We start from the raw sequence: 25,544 nt of genomic DNA on the forward strand, positions 1-25,544 counted from the left end.
GATCTACTCCCCACGGTGTCTTCACTACGGTGAGTCGGCTGCTGCTGCTACCCCATTGACTCTTCCTGCGCCTCTCACTGAGCTGGAGTACAGGAGTCGACAGGAGAGCGCTTGGGGATTGACTTAGATGCAATAAATCTAGTGAAGACATACCCATATGGTTAATTGTATCAGTAGGGGGCAAAACACTTTCAGTGTGATTTTAACTCTGTAGCATGTCCCCTTAACTTGACTTTGTTGTTCTGTTCAGGCAGAGCAAGCCCCGGAACCGTCCCTCTTTCCGACAGACGCTGATGCACCTAGACATTGCATCTGCTGACGTTCTTGCCACCCCTCAGGAGACCTATTTCAAATCTCAGGTAAATGCAGACTGGCCATAGCTGGTGGTGCTTGGAGGACTACGGGGTCTCACAGCTATTACTGACTCATCCTGGAAGCCAGACCAAGTGGGACTCCAGCCCAGGATGTAATGGGTTGGTTTGTGTCTGAGAGGGAAAAAGAGAACTAGGGCAAGGACAGGAGGGTTTTGCAAGGGAAAATGCAATAATAAGCCAACCTCAGAAAAATCTTAGGCTGAGGCATATGTTTTACTATTTATGTTAACAATAGAGGCTTCTGCTAGGAAGGGATTATGCTTTGGACACAAACCGTGTGTGTATGCACCTGCTGTGTTCAGAAAACAGAGTGGGGACATTTGTACCAGAAGTGGTGTTTCCAGACACCCTTTACCCAGAAGACAGAAGTGAAAGAAGTCCTGAATAGCACAACAATAGCTGCAGCAGCTACAAGTTCAGCCTGCAGCCCAATAGGCCTTTATGCAATTTACAGATGGCTAGCAAGCCTGGTCTGCAGTCCGGCATTTATAGCAGTTTACAGCATTTGCAGACCAGACAGACAGAACAGTATCAGCAAGCTCAGGCTGCAGCCAAGCCACAGCTGTCCTAGAGCAGGGAGACAAAGACAGCTGTGCAGAATCTCCAGGGTCCCAGCTCCCCGACCCTATCAGCTGCTCACAGGGTGACAGACAGGGATGATCCCCTCTGTCCTGTATGGTGAGCGAGCACATGAAGTGTGATTCTACACATTAGGGCCACGAGGGCTAGTGACTTCTTTGGAAGGTTAATACTGTGCCTGTAGACACACTTCCAGGCCTCATAGACTTGGGAAGTGACCAAACACTCATTAGGATAGAACTACAATGAGCAGCAGAGCTTATTTCCATGGGGTTCCTGTCACTCTTGGCAGCAGCTTGAGACCTTGGGACTAGGGTCCTGGGTGGGCTGCACAGTGTGAAAATGCAGGCATGCCCTGGCTTTGATTTGTGGGGGACTGATGTGACAGGATGGGAGGGCTTAGTGAGAAATAGGAATATTCTGCTGATGAAGCATGAAGCTGTGAATCATGAATCAGGAAGCAGACTAGGTAGGGTTCATTATGCAACCCGCTTGACTGTATGTGAGGGAGCAGAGGCAGAATACAGGAGTCCTATGGGGACCACTTTCAGTCCCTGACGTCATAGTTCCCGAGAGAACTGCATTTCTCACTCCTTCGTGACCTCCTCGAAGGCAGGCACCAGGCTTAGGTCTCTAGCTATCATCTTACTTGGGGCAAGGTTCTGTGACTTTCTCCGTCCAGAGCAGGGAGTTAGGCTGCAGTTCACTATGATCATTTTAGCAACCCCGGTTTAAGTTCAGCACCTGCCATCCTGGTCTTTTGGGAGCATTGACGGGGTTAACCAGTGATCAGCCAGCCTTTGTAGGCTTCATAAGTATTATTTATTCAGAACAAAGGCATTACGGAGAAAACATATCTTAAGATCACTAAACAGCTCATATGCAATCTTAGCTTACCAGCTTACCTAGTGCCTGCAATAGCCACTTAGAGCTGGGATCTCACAGTACGCACTCACTGAGGGACAGTGAATGTTGCGGTTTTATAGCACAATTCAGATTTAACTCAGGGGCCGTGTGAAATGACTTTGAGACCCCTAATGCCAGGTGGACATTTGCTTCCATATGATGTGCTTTGTAGTGTCTGTGGGGGAGCTGGAACCTGGAGAGCGCTTCCATACTGGCAGGGTGGGTGAAGTTTAAGAGTCTCGATAGATTGAACACAGATAACAGGGAATTTTGCAGGTCAGGACTGAGTATGTTGCAGAGCTGTGTGTGGAAACTTGCATGATGCCTGTTTGCGCTATACCTGGCTCTAGGCGGTACTACTAGGCATTGCTGGGGGCAGCCCTAATGCTGGAATAGCAAAAGAGAGCTGCAGGCCAGGACTGGGATGGATGGGCTGTAAGGTGGCTCCGTACTGCAGGCGTGTGGCAGGTCAGGACAGAGGTTCTTTGGTAGACAGGTGATCAGACACGTGTAAATGGTAGCCTGAGTATGGGAATGACCCAGTAATAGAAGAATGAACTCCTCTGCTGCAGAGTTGTCTCTGCCATGAATCATGAAGCTGTATAACCATGAATATAAAATGCCATCCCACAGGCTGAATGGAGAGAAGAAGTAAAGAAGCACTTTGAGAAAATTAAGAGTGAAGGAACTTGCATACACCGGCTGGATGAAGAGCTAATTCGTCGCCGAAGAGAAGAGCTCAGGTCTGTCGTGGATCTCACCCCTTACCTCTCTACCTGTCGAGATAAACCCTATTGACAACTGGGCCATAGAACATTGCTAACTTACCCCTCCCGCGTTCTCAAATAAGACAGGTTTATTTTGCCCTTCTTGGGTCAGGATCCCCGGGTTGTCCAGCTGAGCCTTAGTTTTCCTTTCTTGTTAACAGGCACGCATTAGATATCCGTGAACATTATGAGAGGAAGCTAGAGCGAGCCAATAACTTGTACATGGAGCTCAGCGCCATCATGCTGCAGCTGGAGGTCCGCGAGAAGGAGCTCATTAAGTATGTATATCTGGGGAGAGGGGAGCATACATGCACATATGCTTGTATACAGGAGATGGTTCTGAACTGGGAATAAACAGACTACTCTGCATGCCTTCGGATTGAGCCTCTAGCAGCAAGCTTCCAGACCTGGATAAAGGACCAGGTGGCTGAGTCTCTGCTTGATTTCTCTAAGTCATTGTCCAGATTGGAGGGTATTCTTTTTAAGGATGGTGAATGACAGACTCCTTATTGTAAACATCCTCCATTCATCCTGCAGCTGATGACTGAGAGAAGAGAGCTTTCATATTTTGCTACCAGCTGTGTTAAATGGTCTCTTCCATCAGCCCCTCTGTAAAGAGGGGAGACAGTGTTCCCTAAACTGTGTACCAGGGCCACAGATAAGACACCTGCTCTCTGCAAAGAAAGTAGAAAATAATTAGGCCCTTTGTAAGTGCAAAACACACCACACACCTTGTCAGTCCGTGAAACAAGCACACAGTGTGCATCACCATTTATGCAATAGTTGCTTCTTCATCCAGCCAGAGGAGGATTACAATTTTGTGGGGTCCTGGGCCAGAGCAATTGCCCACACTCCTCCACCCCAGCGCTCCTGCCAAGAAGCAGGATCAGGGTGCAGGGGCTTGCCCCGCTTCACCCGCCTGCCCAGCACTCCTGCCAAGGAGTGGAATCAGGGCTTGCCCTGCTCTCCCTGCCTGGCACTTCTGCTGTAGAGTAGTATTGGGGTGAAGAGGCTTGTCCTGCTCCACCCGCCTGGCGCTCCTGCTGAGGAGTCGGGGTTGGGATGCAGGGGCTTGCCCTGTTCTGCCACCAGACAGGCGGGCAGGGCAGGGCAAGCCCCCACGCCCAACCCAATTGGCTAAGGCCCCTGGGCATGGGCTCTGTTGGCCCAGTGGCTAATCCGCCACTGAATCCAGCAGTAACTTCCATTTTACAAAGAGGAGACTAGAGATTTATTCTTTGTTCTGTATTTCAGACGGGAACAAGCGGTGGAAAAGAAATATCCTGGGACTTACAAGCGTCATCCAGTCAGACCAATAATCCACCCCATTGCGGTAGAGAAGCTGATGAAGAAGAAGGGGGTCTCTCATAAGCCAGGGACCCAGACAAAACGGTAGGAAACTTCTGCACAAAACAAAATCCTAGCCAGGGAAGCAAGTCCTACACAAGAGAGTGACAGTGTGGTTCGTCTTGGAAATGTGACTGGGTGAAAATGGCTGATTCCTGCACAACAAAGCTGCTTCCTTTGCGTGTTCTGTAATATGCCTGCTTGCTTCAGTGCCAAACGGGGTTCTGTCCTTTGAGTCCTGCAAGCAAAGCAGAACCAGCACAGCTAAGAGTGAGTAAGCTGAACTCTAGTCTGACTGCCATACCATAAACACAGTTGTTAATTAAGTTCATGTTGTAGGGACAAATTCTGCCCTCAGTTACACGTGGGCAGCTGTGTTGAAACATTGGGTCCACAGAATCTTTTTATTGGTGGTGATACAGGAGCCAGAAAGAACCCAGCATGACACTCAGAACCCCATGGAGTCTGCATGGCTGGCAGGGAGAAACAAATGTCTTCTAGTCTGAGCAAATGTAGTGCCGGCTCGTTGCTGGCCCTGACGCTAGTGCAGGAAGGAATGTGGAGAGTGGCCAGAAACAGGATCCGAGTCAGCTGGAAGGATGGCCTTGTTGCTGAGGCACCTAGCTCGTCCCCACAGTCCCTGCATGACCTCAGGCAACACTCATGCAGATCGATTTTCAGCCGTTTTCCCTAGTTTTGTATTCCTCGGTTGTTGGGATTCTACACCCTAATTAACAATCAGTGATTGATGTTTATTCCTGTGTAGCTGAAATGAACTGACTGCTTTATTGTCTGTCTTGTGCTACCTGGAGACCCTATTGTGCTGGGACGGCCCAGACACATCGAAAGATACAGTCCCTGCCCCAAGGTTTACAGGCTAAATAGACAAGACAAAGGGTGTGGGAAAGGGATAGAACATACAAGCAGATGTGTTAGTGCCGTGATTTATTGGTGGGAAGTTAGTGGGTTTTTAATTTAAAAACAAAAGAGGCTTTATTAGGAGGGGGTTAACTAAATGGAAAGACAAAGCACTGTGGAGGAGAGAAAGGTAGGAGAGGACTGTCACTGTTTCTGGGTAACTGCTCCTGTGCTCCCTCAAGGGCATCTGCCTAAGGTTTCCAGCTCCCAGCTGTCACCTCTCTTGGGCGTAGACCTGAGTTTCTCTTCCTCCTAACTGAGCATTTTAAGGCTGCACAGCTCCCTGCCTTACACAGTGGTGTCCCCAGCAAGCCAGTCTGCCTGAAGTCCAATGCCTTTCTCTCCAAGAGCCAGTGTATTGCCAGCAGTTACAAATTACCACACAGCTCTTTCTAATCAAGCACATTTATACTTAAGGGAAAGGCATTACAGAGAAAACATTAAAACAATAAATGTTCCAGTAGGGATTCTAAACATACCAGGAGTCCCCCATCAATCATAGGAGGCCCTAGTAGGCCAAAATATTTCCAGTCCTTCAACATGGATTGGGGACTTTGGACATAAGGTCCTGCTGGATCAGAAAGAGGGCCCTGAGTCAGTTTAAACACACAGCTTTTTTATGCCCAAAGCCCTTTTTTAGTCTTTTGATCCCTGGAAAACGCAGCTTGAACCAGTATATGGAAGCCTTCCAATTGGTGGTACCACTCTGCAGATGTTTAAAGTCGTGAGTGATTCCCCTTTAATCACCCCGTGCTGTTTTAGTTCCTGGAGGTGCTGTGGTAACGCTCCTGCATCAGTAGAACACAATCATACGAACCATCCCAGGCCCACAGTGATACATAAACTTAACACAATATGTTCGGCCAAAGATACAGCATGCAGTTGTGATATCGGGCACAGGGACTGGGGAGGGTGGTAGGAGAGACAGGTGAAAGAGACAGAGGTGAAAGGGCCATGAGTGGGGATAGAGGGAAGTGAGTTGGAGCCAACAGCCAATCAGCAGAAGGGAAAGAATGTCCATAGACTGTAGAGAGAAGGGTCTGGTGCAGCTGCTTGTCGTGCTTCCTCCTGCTGACTAGGTCACTGGTCCCGGAGTGATGCCATGGGTTAGTTCTACCTCCAAAGTTAAATCCCTGTTTTCATCTGTCTCCCAGGCCAGACCTGCTGAAATCAGAGGGCATCTCCAGTGCAGAGGTGGCACCCAATGGCTCACCGGTCTCAGGAAGTCCCAAAATGTCAACACTCAGTAACAAAGGCCGATACCGCTGCAAACCACGTCACCGACGAGGGAACAGCAAAGGCAGCTATAATGAATTTGCAGGGATCTTGAAAAATCAACCAGCACATGACAACTCACCCCAGCCACCTCATTCTCATCATCATCATCATCATCATCATTCTCATCTTTCCAGCCTACAGCAGCACCAGCAGCATAGTCACCCCCATTACCATGGCCATCACCCCAGGCTAAACATCCAGGGGCAAGACATCGCAAACTGTGCGAACAACCTGAGGTACTTTGGCCCTGCTGCAGCCCTGCGGAGCCCCCTCAGTAACCATGCCCAAAGGCACATGTCCGGCTCCAGCCCCGATCTCATCTCTACTGCTATGGAAGCAGATTGTCGGAGGAATCTGGAGAATGAGGAACACAAGGTTGATCACTGGCAGTGTTGTAAAGCAGACCCACACAACCCCTGTCCTCAGTGCAGACAGGCGAACGGTGGTCAGAAACAGATGCCGTCCATTGAACCAGGGATGAACCACCCTGAATCAACAATGTGTGGTTCCTTGTACGAAAAAGCCCAGCTTCCTGAAAAGATGGAGGAGGAGGACTTCAACAGCTTCAAGTCAGTGTCATTGCTAGACACCCCTCAACACCAGGCTGCTCCAGTGCTACCTTGCAAACCCAGACCTATTCAAAAGGTAAAGACGACAAAGTCGTCTTTAAAATAACAATAGTCTAATATTTAAAATTTTCCAGAAAAAAATTGTACAATGTGGTATAGTATTGTTTGAGAGAGAGTATCTGACTCTGTAAAAAAAACAAAAAAAAAACAAACAAAAAAAAAACTTTGTATGGCAATCCATACACAAAGGGGTAGAGTTAAAGTTGTGCATGCAACTTTAATTTTAATTTGTGTGCTTTGTTTTGCAACCTTGACATCCTTTTTAAAGTAGTTTTTATTGGGAAGATTATAGGTGGAGGTAATAGTACTGCATATGGTTAATGTGGCCTCACACATCCCATTATAAGACTCTTTTCAGTTACATATAACTTTGCCAAACATTAACTGTTTGGACTGAAACTTACAAGGCCAAGTGTCTGACTAAAGGTTTTGGTTTGTTTTTTTTAAAGAAAAAGAAATCAGAAAAAATGGTCCAGCCATTTCTCAGAACAGAGTCAGGGAAAATCGTATTGTTTTGCCTATGTTTAAAAAAAATTCTTACAACCATTTCTTTGAGAAGCTTTTAGTTCCTCTACTATGCTTTGGAGCAGGAGCTCCAAATTTGCCGCAGATGCTGCCCTAGTGTCAGCAAAACACCTTTTGGAGTTCCTGTGAGATTGTCTAAATTTACCCAAGTTATAAGATTCCAAAAGTTGTGATTTGTTCTTTCTATAGAGGCTTTGGCAGCTAAATACCCCAAAGATTCTGTCTGCACTGAGCATGCTCTAGCCTGGAGCTGAAAGACTCTCCCTGCAATTGCTCTGTTTTGCAGCCTGGGAGTGCTTTGGTTCCAGGAACAAGACCTGAGAGAAGGGATGTAGTCTTCTGTGCTCTCAATACTTCCCCTGCTGGCACTCAACAAGGGGGAGATGTGGGAACCGGCCTGGCTGGTATGCAGAGAACAGAGGAGCAGGGCTTGGGGAGCTGGCCAGAGGAGAGACTGGGACAAGGGTGGGGACTGGACCCAGGGCAAAGGGGATTGAAATGGGACTGGGTTGTGAAGGTAAAGTGAGATTGGTACTGGGAGAAGCATAGGTTGGTGGGGCCGGGCACAGAATATGTCAGCCTTTGGGGGAATAGGACCCAAAGGGTCTCAACACTGAAGTGCGCTCCTTTCAAAACCTGGAATAGAGTGGAGGATTCCCGATTCTCAACATTTCCTGTACTGGCAACAAATAGCTATGAAACCCACTGACAAAATATATGCCTCATTTCCCTCTTGTGACTTGTCCATATGGAGGTTGACAACCTACTACTGCTATCAGTTACTTCGTTAGCTAAAGTGGAGGAGGTTAGTGCATTGGATCTAAAGCTTCCAAACCTTACTGATGGCCCATGTGGTTGGCGATATGGTTCCACATGATGGATTTGTTTTTCTAGTTTGCTTTTTAAAAAAGCCCTAGAAAATTACACACACAAAACTACATTAAAATAACATTATTAAGGTTGCAAAGTCAAGCATTCCACAGTTTGGAAATGCCAGAATTCAGATTGCCTGTGCAACCTTAAATCAACCTTCCTGTGTGTATGCATTATGAGATGGTCTTTAATTACGTGATCACTTGCTATTTTTTTTCCACAAGACCCCTGCCTCGGTCAGTACACAGGACGAATCATTGCTCTGGGGATGAACCATTGTTGCTTTTTTCTATAGGGCCCTGTCTCATTTGTTCTGGAAGTTGGAAGGTGTTTAGTGAACAAGGCAGAGAATTGCAGGAAGAGAAAGGATGGTGTCATGGTTAAGGCAGTCACATAATTAAAGAATGTATCATAATGCATATACACAGGGGAGGCAAATTAATGTTATGCAGGCAGCCTGGCATTTCCTAACTTTTCAGTGCTTGACTTTGCAACCTTAATAATGTTCTTTTAATGTAGTTTTTTGTGTGTAAGTTAATAAAATAATCAATTTTTCAAGAGATAGGAAAAAAGATATAAGAAGGGAGGGTCATGACAGAAAAGGACAGGCTATATTGGAGGAGAAATACAAAGAGTATTTGTATGAAGTCTGCCAGGAGGACATTAGATTTTGAGAAAAATACCAGACAAAGTGGTTAAATCTCATTTGTAGTCAAATCGTAATTAAAAAAAGCCATGCTTGATCATTTCTTGGCTGGATTATTGAGCTCAGGTCAAAGCTTGCTTGCTCCCAGCTTCCAATGATGACCTCTTGAGGTCCCTTCCAACCCTAATATTCTAGGAACAACTCCTTGTGAGAGTGTTTTTTTTTTAACTGCTATAGTCCTTTTGATCTTCCATATCTCAGGCTTTTTCCTCTCCTGGTAGTGTCTCTTAACAACCCTCAAATGTTTACGGAGAAGTGGCTTATCTTCAGCTATTCTTTTCCTTTCTGCTTGTTTTCCCATTAGCTCCATATTAAACTAAAACTATACAGTAAACCTCCCCATAACCCGGTCAACATCCAGTATTCATGATGATTAATGAACAGTTCCAATTCTGTCACAGTTGCCTTTTTACTTCCTTTAGACTCTGGTGTACTCTCACTTTTAATTTTCTCAGATACCTCCCCTGCTTCTATGCATTATTGACTAGAGTCAGCTAGCTTATTCGGAGAGTTATGGGGACTATGTGACTGTATCCTTATTACTCTAATTCTGCTTGTTTTACTTCTTCTAATTATACTCCACTGCTTCTAAATTGCATGATAAACCTTTGAGATGTCCCCAGAATCCAGTGCTGTGTTTCAGGCTACCTCATTTCCATAAGTTTTCTTTCAGTATTTTTGTCATGTTATATTCCTATCACTCCAAAATACTGTACATCTCTCCCTAATGATATAATTTTGGAACCAGAGAATTGGAATAATTTTCATTCAGGTGTGACCTTGTGGCTGTCAAAGAATATTTCAAAACTAGATGCTAATAATTCTACAGTAAAGCACATTGTGTCCCTGCTGAATTCTGTATCTTTGGTCATCTTGTCACTTGAAAGACTGTAAAACTGTGCCAGTCTCTGGCTTGTCTATGCAGGGAAATTGATTGGCAAAACTCTAGTGGCAGAATTCTACTGCTGTAGGTAGCTATGATGGTATAATTCCCCATGTGGATACTGTTCTGGAAAAAAAGTGACTTTGGTCCAGAAAAATTACCCCACTGCAAAACACAAAGGACCAAGTCACTTTTCTTCTGGAATAGAGCATCCATATGGGAGTAATGCCAACATAGCTATAGCAGTATAATTATACTGCCAGTCAGTGTCCCTGTGAAGACAAGATCTAAACTCTGTGTTAAATGTCCCCATTTCAGAAATATTGCTGGGATATTCCAGTATCTCAGAAGTTGCCCTGGCTGTTTTAACTCAGACCTTTATAATATTCGCGCATGATGACTCTAAGACCCGATTGGTTGGATTTCCTGTTACATTGATCAGCAGTCAAATGTCTCTGTCCGTCCAGTGTGAAACATTTGCCACATCTCAGAGTTTTCCTGCACCATTCCGCTTTTCATAACTTTTAGCTTGTAGAAGTTTTTAACTCCTTATTTGTTTGGAATGCTGTAGTTCATTCCCTTCCTTCGTGGGCCATGGAGAGAACAGATTCTCTGAACGGCCTTCAGCATGCTCCGAACTCTTGGAGCTCTGCATTATGACAATTAATATAATTTAATCTCATGCCTCATGGCTTCAGCTGTTCACCTGCATGGCTCAGGGAGGACTTTTTCCTCTGATGCGTAATTAGCTGGACGTATTTTGAGGGTTAGGGGTTTTTTGCCTTCCTTTGAAGCAGCAGGGATTGGCTCTGGCTGCAGACGGGACACCAGACTGGGTGGACCAAATGATCTGATGTAGTACAGAGAATCCTGTATTTTAGATGCCTGGTTAGTGTGGCTTTGCTCATGTGCTCTGGATTTAAGTGATCACCAGATTAGAGATCAGGATGGAATTTTTTGCCAGGTTAGATTGGCTGGGACCTTTGAAGGTTTTCATCTTCCTCTGCAGCAGGGGGGATTGGTTCATCTGCTGGGATTGTCTTAGCATATGTTATTGGTGGTGCCTCCGTCCCCCTGTTCTCAGCCTGTGACACATAGCAGCTTAGTCTCTTGAGGACTGAAATGTTTAGTCTACTCAAGATACTGGGCTCCATATGGTGGTAACTGGGTGTGAATTAATGGTCTGCGATATACAGGAGATCAAAGTAGATGATCTAAGTGTCCTTCTGGCTTTAAACGCTATGAAACCTTTTGGTGCAGTGGCTTTGTACCAGAGAACCAAGTGGCAGCTAGGTAGCTGTTTGATTGTTTTAAATCAGTTCAGTAACATAGTTCTCTTTCCCCTGCCAGAGTGGTGATGACTCTTCAGAACAGGAAGAGGGAGAAGTGGACAGTGAAGTGGAGTTCCCACGGAGACAGAGGTAAATAGCTAAACCCCACCAATCCTTCCTTGAGTGGTAAGCAGAAATCCATTTTTATTTTTTAATCTGGCTCAGTTTCATATCACTTAACATCATGGCATTGTGCTGGGAATTCTGAGCCTTCTGCCTCAGCGTGATAGGGCCCTGCGAAATCATTGCCCAAGTTCCGGCATGAAATGTATCCAACCCTGTAGTGATACTCTGTCAAGGGCTTGGCCAGTTCTGTGGTGATCATCAGCACCATAAACTATGGCAAGAGCTTCGGTCCAACTAGCTACAAGCTCAGTCACATGAGTGTCCCCTCTGTGATGCCTCATGCTGTGCCTGGCTGTTTTCAGCCCCCTGCAAGTTGCAGGCCTCCCCAGCACAGCTCCTCTCCATCATGGGCTTTTTTTGGGCAGGAACCTCACCATGTGTGATCAGTGCAAGAGGCCACTGCTATCCAGGCTGGTATCTCCAATGTCTGTACCGTTAAGCTTGAAACTGCCAGGGTCTGGCATCCTCGACAGAATCTTTCAGAAGTTCTTTATCAGATTTGTTGCTGCAGAGGGCAAGGGAATGACTCCAGCATCTGGGCTAGAACAGTGCAGCCTTGATTATACGGACGTCACTTCATCAAAAGCCTGGTTATCAGAAACAGGGTCAGGTCCTCCCCATAAGGCAGCGATCATGACCCCCTTTGAGAAAGTGGGGCTTGGGTAATTGAAGGCAGGGATCCTGGAGAGGAGCCCAGGGACTAAGGAGGGGAGTCGAGTGAAACATTTTGAACAGCATTAGCTACATCCAACTGCAGCCCTTTAATTAGGGTCTCAACTACAGTAATTTGGCTCACACAGTTTATACTGAATTTCTCTACTCAGCCCCTTGGTTCCTTCCCACGACCTGTCACCCAGATTCCCCTCCACCTCCAAGATCTCCATTCTGCTCCTATTGGAGGAATTGGTCTGCTGGCTTTGGCTGCTCTAGGCAGGGGCTCCTCCACTGTCCAAACATTTTAGTCAAGGGTTATGAGTGTTCCCTATGACTTGCATAGTGTTAGAAATTGCTAAATCTTGTCTCAAAAGGATTTTCACATGAGTAAAAGTGGAAAAGGAGGGTGTCAGTACCAAAAGCACCCTCATCTGCCCTTGTGTCAGCTGTGCTATGGGTGTCCTGTGATCGCTACAGAGATTTGTGGGTGAATTAGAGCATGCTCCCCACAACATATCTTTTCCATAAGGAAAAGAGAGCTAGGAATGAATGTTCCAGAGTGGAGTAACAAAGGTGCACCTATGTCTAACAAAATATTGCAAAGTAGGATGAAAAGGGGATTTGAAGGATTCACATTTGTGGACAGTGTAGTAAAATCTGGACCGAGTGGCTCAGAGAGTATAGAATCTGGCCTGTACCACCTTCTGAAGCTGTTTGCCACTGCCAGGTGTGAAGTATTAAAAGCTCTTCTCCTGGGACAAGACCCCATATTCCTTCTGATTAATCCTGCAATAAAAGGTGAGGGTAAGTGTTCATAAAACCACCATCAATTATCATGGAAAACTCAGCATCATTTCTTCCCAGCCAGCTGGAGCAAATAGAGAATGGGAACCTTTGTGTAAATTAGGTGACTCAAATGGCTAGTGGCATTTCTCAGCATGTGGAATGAAATCTGCTGTACAGTGCATTCACTCAGCACCAGGGGACATGACCTGCTTTCCTGAATAATCATGAACCATTGCCACCTAGAAAGTACCCTTTTTTAGTGTGGAGGGGCCTCAGGTAGGATATTTATATGGGGTCAGTGCCAATCTAATGCCCACTCATTGCCCAGCAGGTTTTCAGAAGTGCTGTGCACTTGACAGCATGCAGGGACATCAGCCAGATAGTGCTGCTTAGACTGCATAGAGGGGCATCTGCTGTGATTGTGCAGCGATTCAGTCCCAGTAAGCTGAGCAGTGCACTGTGCTGCCCCTGGGCATGGTGTGTTGAGGAAAGCGGCAGTGGAACATATGATCGAAGAGGCTTTGAACAGGGGATCTGCCAGAACGAGTAGCTGTGATTTTCCCAATGCAGGAGCGTGCTGAAAACTGCACAGTGTTAATGCAGAAGCAGGGAGGTGGGAAAGGGGCGAGGACATGTTCAGACATTGTGCTGTAGTGCTTGAGCAGTTGTACAGTTTCATAAGGGATATATGGAAAGTATTCCAGTGCTTCAGATTTATTATAATATCTTTTGTAGTAGTACCTAGGAGCCCCTGTCAAGGATCAGTGCCGCGCCGTGCCATAATTAAGGCTAAAGCTAGCTTCACTTTATAAGCCTCTCATGGGATACAGTCACTGTGAAGATGCCTCCTTCTGGCTGCTTTAGGCATTAGCTCCTTCCAGGTCCAACATCCCCTTCTGTTGTTCATGTGCCATGCATCCTCCCTCTCTACAACTCAGGGTGCTCTCTCTTTGTGGTTTGATCCTCTGGCCAGGTCACTCTACTCCTTCCTTTCCAGGGTAGCAAAATCCCACTGGACAACTGCCCCACGGCATTCTTCTGCTCCACTGCCTTTCTGGGCCACTTCCCCAGTGACTTATAAAGGAACCTGGGCCCACCCTATACTCTGGGTTCCAGTCCAGGGACCCTGTGTCTAGCACCTGTGGTCTGCTTGCTCCCAGACCCTGCTGCTATTTCCCCGGGACTCCTTCCTGCATCTTCTCGCACCCTTCCCCCTACCCGGTTTTACGAACCCAAACTCCCTTCTTCGAGAGTGACTGCAGACTACTTCCCCTGCAGCCCTCTTCTGCTGCCAACTTCCTGGCTTTATATCAGCCCTGCTTGTTTCTTCTCAGATAGGCTCCATCATCAATCAGCCTTTCAAACCCTAGCTCTCCCTCAGGTGCATCCAAACAGGTTAATCAACCTAATCTAACTTGCTCTGCCTTCTGTGCAGGGTAGACACCCCATCACAGAGCCCTTCACGCCCCTGCCCCCTCCAAAAAACACCTTTTCCTTCTCAAGTTCTCTGTAAAGAGACCATTCCCTATGAAATTTAGCATGCCACTTCTCAGCCCCAGCAAAAGCTCTTCTGGGAATTTTGTAAAAATCAGAAAACAAGCCTCAAGTTCAGGTTTTGAAAATTTGGATCATGTCATTCACTTTTAAACATTTTCCTAATACTTTTTGTCTCAAACCATAGCTGTGTGCCTGCAATCTTGGCAACTTGTTTTGCTGTGTTTGAATGTTGCTTTGTTTTGAATAATAATAATAATACTTGGGGCCGACAACATATGGTTAGCCTGTTACCGATGCATAGAGCAGATTGAAAAAAGTGGGAAGCCTCTATCATTTTGTACAGAAATGAAGGTGACATCACATCTAGCAACCCCTCCAGCCCCCATCAATTCTGCCTCCTCCAACCTTACCGCTGCTTTTCCTGCAGCTCCTGGGGTTTCTCACCCCTCTCCAGGGCCTGGGGCAGGGCTGCAGTAGGATCCTCACTGTCCCTTCCAGGTTGGGTGCTGCGGGGAGGAAGTACAAAGGAGCTGTCCCATTGTTCCCAGGGGTTAGAGGGCCACCCTGAGTTATTTCTGCTCCCTCTTCCCCTCCCATTTTGTGAGAATGGTTTCAGCTCCTGAGGGGTGGGGAGAGAACTCTGATTGGCTGTTTACACCTCTGGGGTTGGGAAAAGGAGCCAGTGAGAAGCAGTTTTCCCCAGGCAAAGCTGAAATATTTACCATCAGCGACTGGGCTCCAGCTTGAGAAGTGTTCTTTGCTGGCCCCCTTGCCCTGCCTAGTGAACTTTACAAAGGTGGAGGATGGGACTGGAACTACCAGAAAGGTGGCAACTGAGGGGCAATTGGAGACCATCCTAACGCAGTCTCCTACAGAGTGTTCAATGGAAGTGGGTTAGCTTGTCAGGGCCAAGCTCCTTTGGGTATGATGTGGAGCAGCTCGGCCAGTAATGTGGAGTAGGGGAAATGATTTACCAGTATAAACAGAAACACTGCAATGCAGGGATTGAGCAAAGTGAAGCTAAGCTGTTCTCCTGGGCTTGCAGGCCTCACCGCTGCATTAGTAGCTGCCAGTCCTACTCAACCTTCAGCTCTGAGAACTTCTCTGTGTCCGATGGAGAGGAGGGGAACACCAGCGACCACTCAAACAGCCCAGATGAGATGGCCAACAGGCTGGAAGACCAGCTAACTGAGAAGCTAGAGGACATGCTGTCCCAGACTCCGGAAATCCCCATCGAGATCTCCACTCAGTCTGATGGTCTTTCAGACAAAGAGTGCGCCGTGCGCAGGGTGAAGACACAGATGTCATTGGGCAAGCTCTGTGCAGATGAACACAGCTGTGAGGTGAGTGGGGCCTTCAGTACTCCCCTTCCTCTTCTGTCAGATGGTGAAAATAACTAGAAGCCATACAAGAAATCCATATGACTAGAGGGGCAAAAGCCTGGGACTACGCAGAAAGGGGCAATGAGAGAGGTACTGCAGAGAGAGGGTAGACTGGGCACTTATCTTCACCCTGGAAATTGAAAGGCAGCAAATGTATAACTGATAAAAGTTACACAAGACATAATTAGCATGTGGAACTCATTGCCATTAGATATTGTTGAGGCCAGGAGCTTAACAGGCTTCAGAAGATGAGAGATGATTTATATGACTAATGAGGCATCCACAGTTACATTAGATAGGATGAAAAATCAGAATTTAAATAATAAAATGGAAGGGATATAAACTAGGGCTGTCAAGCGATTAAAAAAATTAATCACACAATTAATCGCACTGTTAAACAATAATAGAATATCATTTATTTAAACTTTTTTGGATATTTTCTACATTTTCAAATATATTGATTTCAGTTACAGTGCAGAATACAAAGTGTACAGTGCTCACTTTATATTTATTTTTGATTACAAGTATTTTCACTGTAAAAAAAAATATTATTTTTCAATTCACCTAGTACAAGTAATATTATGCATTCTCTTTATCATGAAAGTGCAACTTACAAATGTAGAATTATGTACAAAAATATGCATTAAAAAATAAAACAGGGTAAAATTTTAGAACCTGCAAGTCCACTCAGTCCTACTTCTTGTTCAGCCAATCGCTCAGACAAACAAGTTTGCTTACGTTTGCAGGAGATAATGCTGCCTGCTCCTTGTTTACAATGTAACCTGAAAGTGAGAACAGACGCTCTCATGGCACTGTTGTGTCCGGCATCACAAGATGCTTATGTGCCAGATGCGCTAAAGCAGTGGTTCTCAAACTTTTTTACTGGTGACCCCTTTCAGATAGCAAGCCTCTGAGTGTGATCCCTTTATTAATTAAAACACTTTTTAATATATTTAACACCTTTATGAATGCTGGAGGCAAAGCGGGGCTTGGGATGGAAGCTGATAGCTCGTGACCCCCCCAGCCCATGTAATAATCTCATGACCCTCTGAGGGGTCCCGCCCCCCAGTTTAAGAACCCCCAGGCTAAAGATTCATATGTCCCTTCATGATTCAGCTACCATCCCAGGGGACATGCGTCCATGCTGATGATGGGTTCTGCTTGATAACAGTCCAAAGGAGTGTGGACAGATGCCTGTTCATTTTCATTATCTGAGTCAGATGCCATCAGCAGAAAGTTGAATTCTTTTTTGATGGTTCGGGTTCTGTAGTTTCTGCATTGGAGTGTTGCTCTTTTAAGACTTCTGAAAGTGTGCTCCATACCTCATCTCTCTCAGATTTTGGAAGGCACTTCAGATTCTTGAACCTTGGTTTGAGTGCTGTAGCTATCTTTAGAAATCTCACATTGATACCTTCTTTGCATTTTGTCAAATTTGCAGTGAAAGTTTTCTTAAAATGAACAACATGTGCTGGGTCATCATCCAAGACTGCTATAACATGAAATAAATAGCAGAATGCAGGTAAAACAGCAGGAAACATGCAGTTCTTCCCCAAGGAGTTCAGTCACAAATTTAATTAACCCATTATTTTTTTAATGAGCGTCATCAGCATGGAAGCATGTCCTCTGGAATGGTGGCCGAAGCATGAAGGGGCGTACAGATGTTTAGCCTATCTGGCACGTAAATACCTTGCAATGCCAGCTACAAAAAATGCCATGCAAATACCTGTCCTCACTTTCAGGTGGCATTATAAATAAAAAGAGGGCAGCATTATCTCCTGTAAATGTAAACAAACTTGTTTTTCTTAGTAGTCGGCTGAACAAGAAGTAGGACTGAGTGGACTTTTAGGCTCTGAAGTTTTACATCCTTTTGTTTTTGAGTGCAGTTATGTAAAAAAAAAATGTACATTTGTAAGTTTCACTTTGACTACAGAGATTGCGCAACAGCACTTGTATGAGGTGAATTGAAAACTACCATTTCTTTTGTTTATAATTTTTACAGTGCAAATATTTGTAATCAGAAATAATATACAGTATCTCCTCACTTAAAGTTGTAGTTAGGTTCCTGAAAAATGCGACTTTAAGACAAACAATGTTAATCGAATTGAATTTCCCCATACGAATTAGTATAAATAAAGGGGGGTTAGGTTCCAGGGAAATGTTTTTCACCAGACAAAAGACTATATTATATCTATCTCTGTGTGTGTGTGTGTGTGTGTGATTGTGAAACTTGGTTGAGGTGGAGGAGTCAGAGGGTGGGATATTTCCCAGGGAATGCCTTGCTAAATGATGAACTAGCAATTGTCTGAGCCGTCAAGGGTTAACTCACACTGTACAAGGCAGCAGGAATGGAGGGAGGGGAAACAGCATGGCAGGCAGAGACACATACTGTGTGTGTGGGAGAGAAAGATGCACATTACCCCTTTAAGTACGCTGACCCCACTCTAAGTACACTGCCTTTTTAAGTAGATCAGGAAGCTGAGAGAGCAGCTGCTGCCAGGAAGCTCCATCTTTCCTGAGCCCTCTCGTGTGTCCTCCCTGCTCTATGGAGATGGGGTAAACGGGGAGCAGGGGGGAGGGAGACACCCTGACATTAGCCCCCCCCATTCCCTTCCAGCAAGCAGGAGGCTCCCAGGAGCAGCTCCAAGGCAGAGGGCAGGAGCAGAACATGGCAGTGGGGGGAGGGACAGCTGAACTGCTGGCAATTGATAGCCTGCTGGGCGGCTGCTGCACAGGGAACTTAGGGGAATGGGGAGCTGATGCGGGGGCTGCTGGTCCACCTTGGTTCCAAGCCCCCACAAGCTAGCTGCAATGGGCTGCCCTTCCTGCAAGCAGTGGACAAAGCAGGTGGCTGCCAAACGACATTATAAGGGAGCATTTCACAACTTTAAACAAGCATGTTCTCTAACTGATCAGCAACATAACAACGTTAACTGGGACGACTTTAAGTGAAGCATTCCTGTACACTTTGATTTCAGTTACAGCACAGAATACAATATATATGAAAATGTAGAAAAACCTCCAAAATATTTAATACATTTCAATTGGTATTCTATTGTCTGACAGTGTGATTAAAAGTGCGATTAATCGTGATTGGGTTTTTTTATTGTGATTAATTTTTTTTTGAGTTAGTCACAGCTGTTAACTGTGATTAATTGACAGCCCTAATATAAACCTCCCTATTTTGGTCAAATGCCAGCCTAAGTGGTCAGAATAACTTCCTCTAGGGCAAGTTATTCCTCATTCTCCACTAGGGAGTTTCTTGCACCTTCCTCTAAAGCAATTGGTGTGTTCACTGTTGGTGACAAGAGATTGCTCTTACTAGATATGGCATTTCCTGTGTGCCTGTGTTCTCCCATCTTTCTTACTCTGCCTTCCCTCTTCCCCTAACTTCTAAGGTTTTAGGAATTTTGCATTAGATTGGCCTATCAGCTGCTCCCTTTCCGGTTCTGTAAGTGAGACAAGTGGGCATGTGTGTGGGGGAAGGTCCTTGCTTTCCCTTTCCCTGTTCCACCAGTTACACTCTCTAGCCAGCAGGTCTCTGTGGCTATGTGTTGGGGATCAGAGGTGACCTTCTGTGGATACTCAATGCCCCTTGCTGGCTGCCAGAAGACAAGAAGTGATAGACTCACTGATGGGGACCTTTTCCTATCTCCTACTCCTCCACCAATCAGCTGCTGATCCTGCCAGTGCAGTCACTCTGCAGTGCAGGAAAATCACTAAAAGAGTTTCCCTGTCCTTTTGCCTTTCAGAACCAGGCACAGTTTGGAGAATCGGATTGTGACTCTTCCGAAGGGGAGTGTTCTGATGCAACCGTCAGGACCAATAAGCCCTGCAGTTCTGCTACTTGGTAATGGCAAATTTTCCACGAAAGCCCTCCTGATACTGGCATTTGGATTCCCTAAGACTCCCTTCATTTCCCCCTCCCCTCATACTTTGACAAGAAGAGAAACTGATTCTCCTTCCCATCCCAGAAATGATCTGCAATAACTTGAATCTCTGGAAAAATGTCCAAATGAAATTAATTCTCACTGAGCATTTCAATCAAGAATGGCAGGGATGTATTTTATTGAAGAATCTAGCTACTGTAACATTGATATTTATTTTTTTTTACATTTTAACACTTTTTACTGTAAAGAGTGGACTATATATCAAGAGAGACAATAATTTGTTGCAAAAAAGTTAAGAAAGCAAGTAAATGAAAGACACACTTCCTTGTGAGTCTTACATAAATAGCATGATGGACACATCAGGATCTACTGCTGCTCTCCCAGGGGACCAGGCCTCATGGCCCTAAAGGTTGGAGAATAGATAAAGAGAAACAAACCAATCAGTCTTATCAAATGAAGAAGCATAAGAGAAACCTTGCTCAAAGGTAACCTATGAACAAATGGCATTCAGTATAATCAGCTGGGTCACTTTTAATCAGAAAGTGGACATGTTCCTGGAGAAATTTGGTACCAAGGTGCTTACATCCAGGGTCTTCTGAATCAATACATTCCCCCAGGAATGTGATAATGGGGGTTAATTTATGGGGTTTTGGTTTATTTTTTAATCAGCATTTTGTTGTGAGATCCTGCAGATGTATTCTAACCTCATTCTCTCTCAAGACTTGGTATAACAGCACTTTTTACCATCACCAATCATCTTCACTATGGCAGACAAAGCAATGTGAATTTCCAGCTGAGCAGAGAGAGATCTTTCAGCTGCAGAGTGCCATTTTCCCACAGTTTACTTCCTCTCCTTACTTCCTATTCGCCCATTTGTTTCCTTCAGTTAAAAAAAGAAAAAAAAAACAGTGCTGGAAACAAAAGAAGCATGGAAAGCACATTCTGCAAAGCCTGAGAACTAGTCTGGGGAGGAAACCGGAGACACCTGTACTGAACCTTCAGAGGCAACCTATCGCAACATCACACAGCTGGCCAGCGCCAAGGGAGAGAGCTGTGTATTGGGAGTAAACCAGGCAATACATTGGCCTGGACAACAGTATCAACCCTCCTTTTGTTCTCTTTATTAATTATTTGGTTTTGGAAGCATTAACAGCTGCCTGCCTTTCGTGTCAGGCTTGGTGTAAAACAGAAAGCAAAATTTGGACTCAGTTACCTAAGGAAGGGGTGGGGTGGGAGAGGAGAGAGTGCTTGATTTTGGTTGTGAGTGTGTTTTATGTGGAGGACCTCAGAGTGTATCCCACTCCTTTAAATTCCAGCCTGGAGGAGAAACTGACACTTTGTGGGGGTATCTGAAAGGCAGAGGCACTGAAATTTGAGTGACCGACCTAGCACTCCCAGGGGCCTCACTGGGCCTTCCATTCAGAAACAAACGGCTCCTTTTAACTGACACGCAGAACAAAGATTTTAGTCCGTTTTTCAGTTATTTTCCCTCTGGAACAATTTTAGCTCTGCCTCAAAAGACCTGGGAAAGGCAGCTGCTCTTCCTCATAGTCTGGCTAGCGTGGCTAGAGCAGTGTGTCCTGGGGAAATCAGCCCTCTTATAGAAGCCATGCACAAGCCTCAGATGACCGGCAGGAATGGACTATAGGCAGGTTCTTCTGTTGCTTTGTTTGTTTACATTTTATGTTAAAATGTTGATTTGAACGTAGCCTTGATAATTTATAGCCTAGTGGCAAGAATGAAGGAAAATGTTTTGCTTATACAAAGAGCAGTATTGTATAAGTTAAATTATTCCATATTTTAAACTTTTGTAGCTGGACTACATGTAGATCTTAAGTTATTACATTATTTTATTTATTAACTTTTCTGTAGATCAGAAGGTTGGCTTTACTGCTAGCACAATAGTTCTCTCCATGTGATGTTATTTCCTCCTTGTGCATCATAGAAGGATGGGAGCAGAACTGGATTCAGGGGCTGTCAGTATTTGCTCCCCTGCTGTGACCTCTGCTGGTGTCATGCAGAGCACAGTCATTCTGGAGGCTGTGTCAGTCTGGGATGGCCTGCAAGGCAAAGGAGGAGATACTCAGTTTCATGGGCTTTAGAGATCTTCCACATGGGTGAAACTGTGCAATTTGAGTTTGCTCCTGATTAACGGAGGGACAGCAGGGTATGAGTGTTGGGGGGGGGGGGAACAGATGGAGTGAGTGGAAAGGGTTGGACAGGAGCGAGTGCTTTATAGTGAGAAACAAGCAAAAAGTTTTGAGCGACCCTCTGGAGAGGCATTCTGGGCTGCTAGTACAGAGCAGGGCATCAATTCTAGTGGTAGTGCTACAGTAGAGGTCCCAAATGCTCACATAAAACAGCTAGATAAAGGAGGAGAGAGGACCAGCAGCCGTCCCATAGCAATTGAAGACAGGGGCCAGATTGACCACCACAAATGCAGCGGGGACCAGATTCAGTGTGCCAGGGATGGGGGGGTTCACCCCAAAATGGAGTGCTGATGCCTGGCCCTGTAGAGAGCTTTAAGCTCCAGCAGAGGCTATGCTGCTAAGGGTGATCTGGACTGTGATGTGCAGAGAGGGCACCCATGTGCCGAGCCAGCCCTGCTCACCTGAGATGTCAAGTGTTTTCTTAAGAGATTGCTCATTTCCCAAGGCAGCCATAGAGCATAGGCAAGAAGGGACCGTCTGATCTTATGCTGTAGACTGCCAGAGCCCTGAGTTAGGTGCTTCGACTCCATATCAATCAGACCCTGCCTGAGAAGGCATGAAGGATTCCCTGGTGCCCATAGGAGTTGTTGTGCCAGCGCACAGAGATAGTGGTAGCCCCTGGTGAGTGACATGAGGGAGTTCTCTGAAAGTTCTTAGACTTACAGTAGCACCTGCTAACATATACTGAGAAGCACATGAGTTTGTGGCCCTACCTGCTTTCTGTACTACATGCTTCTTTAGGCTTCTTCATGGCCTTGCCTTCAACCACATTGCTGAGCTCCACTGTCTGTCACAGTCACTCCTCACTCTCGTGGAGAGGCAGTACAAAATCATCCCTTTGGTGTGAGCACTCTCTGCCCTAGCATTGGTCTGCTGCCCCTGTTCATACTCAGAGGCACTTCCCCCATTACCTGCTGGCAGGTATCTGAAATCCTGCCAACAGCTAGTGCCTCCCTCAGGATTCCTGCTAGTGTTATTGCTCCTTGTGCACTGGTAGCATGTGGACAGCAGCTATGCTGTAGGAGATGCCAGGCTCTCCGGGGTCATTCTATGACTGGATCTTGGTGTGCATTGTGCGATAGCTCAGGCAGCCCCTGGGTGCACCTGCGCTTGTCTCCATCCCAGAAGGTTCAACATGGTCTAGTTATGCATCTGCCTTTAGTTGAAGGCATGCGCACTTTTCCCAGCAAAGAGTATACCATGCATGTGAGGATGTCCTGGCACTGAAACCCCTGGCCTAAATTCCACGCACACTCATGGCAGCTTCCTTCTAATGTTCCAAACCTCTATATACCCTGAAATAACAGGTAGATAAAAAGGAAAATCCTACCAGAGCCAGTCATCTCCAATGTTACTGGGCCAAGGATCAAAGCTGGAAGCGGTCAGGTGTAGGTCAGAAGCAATTTTAAGGTCCCAGATCTTGTCATCAAAGCTAAATGCAGAAGCCGTGAAGCCCTGGAATCTGGATATTTCAGTTCTTGCTTCTGGCCCGAGATATCGGGCCTCAAACATGCCACACTGTAGCACATAGAACAACTATTATTTGTGGAAGTTTCCACTCTATTATTTAGTCCCCGTCAGACTAGATGACCTTATGGCCCTATCCAGCCTTGAACTATGATCGTTTCTGGGCTCCCCTTGCTCAGGGTGCTGCACACTCGGATTCACGTCACTCAGGCAGGCTGCCTTTCCAGGCCAAGGGATGGAGCAACAGCCTGAGTTGTTTTTAAAAACTCCTTGAAACATCAGTGAAACAGTTTGCTCTGTAAACCATGTCTTATCCAGCATAGGATGCTGCAGGGCATTCAGGGGGTTGTTTTGGGGTTCTGGCTTTGCAACTCATGAAAAGTGCTGCTATAACTGATAGCACATCTCATTGCCACTGTCCCTCCATAAGGGTAGGGCCTCACACATCGCTGTATGTCTGATTCCACAGCACTGGGAGCTTTTGTAAATAGTGTGCAGAGGGTGAAAACCAAACCAAGGTATAGGAGTAGGATAAAAGTCCTAGGGCTACAGGTGCTGGCGCTCCTGAGGAGTGGTAGGTACCATATTTCTGAACGGGGGTTGAGTTTATGAAGGAATTCAAGGAACAAGGTAGCCTGAGGAATACTGTAGTAAGGATCATAATCTGACCCGTGACATGAATAAAATCCATGCAGCTGTGCCAGTGTTGGTGCAGTCTGATGTGCCAAGGTAGGAAGGAGCAGGCCAGGTTTTGTAGTCCGGGCAATAGCTCTGTAACGTCTGCAAAGGAATGTGTCCATTTGTATTGCAAAGTCTAGACTTCATTCTCTGGTTAGACTGTAGCTCTTAGGAAGATGAGATCTAGAGGCCAAGGCTGTAAGCCCAGTGTAACCTCACCAAAGCATGTTGACTTACTGTGGATTTACACGGGTGGAGCTGAGCGCAGAAGGTGCTGCTGTCTGGCTTGAGTGCAGAGTTTGCACGAGGGGATTACAAAGGGTGAGCTGCAGGCAGAAGCGCTAGTAACAGTGCCGTTCAGCCTGGGCAAGGGCAGGCTCGAAATGCCCAGCGAACAGCCCCCTGCGTAGACGGGCTACTTGATTTTCTTTTCTTCCCTATAAACTGTCCTTCCCAGGAGAAGGGTGAGTTGTGGGCTCACTCCCCACTCCTCACCCAGCATGGCTTCTGACAGCTCCTCAACACCAGCCTGGCTTCTGGCGTTTATGGTTAATGTTGTTTTTCCCACTGTGTGTTAAAAGTGACCATTTCATCTCAGCCCTTCCTGGTGTGTCTCATCTCCCTTTCTCTCCTCCTTGCACAGTGGCTTCCTGATACAAACTTGATTTCTGTACTGAACAGTGTACAGTGATGGGAACAAGAATGAGTGTCAAAGCAAACAAATGCATGGAATAAAAAGCCAGTGTACTTCAGTACGTCCCGGGCTTGGCCTGGCATCTGGGTGGTGTGTTGTGTCTGAAGAATTTATACTAGAAGTTGTTGAACTGACAGAAAATGGCTGATCAGTTAAACTGTTTTTGAAGTGAGCTGTGTTTCTGACTCTAGCTGTCCTGGTTCTGACCAGAGCCCCTGACTCTCCAGCCAGGCTGGCAGGGCTTGTCTGCGTGTACATTCCCAGCCATGGGAGCATGGCCATGAGCACTGTATTTTTACAGAAGTGCTGTTTTTCATCAGCTGACACAGATCCAGGCTCCACCACCACCTGCACTTCAAGCCATTCTTCCCCCCACAACTAGTCTTGGCTCTGCCTCCCCGTGAGCTCTCCCACTGGGCTTACCCACTGTCCTCCCTCCAGTCAAGTCAGGAGTGGGGGGCACCCTCTTTCTGTCCAGAGTAGGGTTTCCCCTACCAAAACCCTCTCCTGCCAACTGTTCTGCTTTGTACTTTGAAAAAATGTTCCCGTCCCCAAGTCACCATTCAGAAAACAGTACCTGTCCAGTCATGAAAGAAAACAGCCATACAATCAGAGAGGAGAGCTGGACTTCAGCCCCTTAGGGTCCCACGCATCCTTTGGTCGGATGGCTCAGCTGTCACATATTATGTTCACAAGCCATGGATGATGATCTAGCAAACATGTCAGGTCTGGGTGTGGCACAGTCCACACCATGGCAGCCAGAGAGCACAGACAGACATGCACACCATAGAGTCAAACCCTGCTTGGTAGGTCAGAGTTCTGTGCTCAGGGGCTGCAGGAGCAAATACTCGGCTTTGCACCTGTTGTTTATGCTGCAGGGACAAACAACCCTGGAGCAAAGGAGGCTACAAGTCAGCCCTTCTGGAAATCTACTCACACCACATGGGTAACCAGCCACTCCAGGCCAGCTGTGCAGTAGTTCCACTGGTGCTGACACAGGCCATTATGCCGGATTCATGCAGATGTAACAGCAGAATTGGGCTCAAG

At 46.1% G+C, this 25,544-nt stretch overlaps 1 protein-coding gene across 3 annotated transcripts in view; it reads left to right on the forward strand.

Moving 5' to 3' along the window:
• MAP3K13 (mitogen-activated protein kinase kinase kinase 13) overlaps positions 1–24,555 on the forward strand; it is a 159,989-nt gene extending 135,434 nt beyond the window's left edge. For all 3 annotated transcript variants that reach the window (XM_030576405.1, XM_030576404.1, XM_030576406.1), the window contains 8 exons: positions 251–359; positions 2,493–2,602; positions 2,788–2,904; positions 3,881–4,018; positions 6,046–6,814; positions 11,136–11,206; positions 15,225–15,522; positions 19,311–24,555. In XM_030576405.1, the coding sequence (XP_030432265.1) occupies positions 251–359; positions 2,493–2,602; positions 2,788–2,904; positions 3,881–4,018; positions 6,046–6,814; positions 11,136–11,206; positions 15,225–15,522; positions 19,311–19,412 (1,714 nt within the window). In that variant the 3' untranslated portion in view covers positions 19,413–24,555. The remainder of the gene's footprint in view (positions 1–250; positions 360–2,492; positions 2,603–2,787; positions 2,905–3,880; positions 4,019–6,045; positions 6,815–11,135; positions 11,207–15,224; positions 15,523–19,310) is intronic.
• The last annotated feature ends 989 nt before the right edge of the window (positions 24,556–25,544 follow it).

This window comes from Gopherus evgoodei, chromosome 9 (genome assembly GCF_007399415.2).
Source record: "Gopherus evgoodei ecotype Sinaloan lineage chromosome 9, rGopEvg1_v1.p, whole genome shotgun sequence".
NCBI classification, from domain to species: Eukaryota; Metazoa; Chordata; order Testudines; family Testudinidae; genus Gopherus; species Gopherus evgoodei.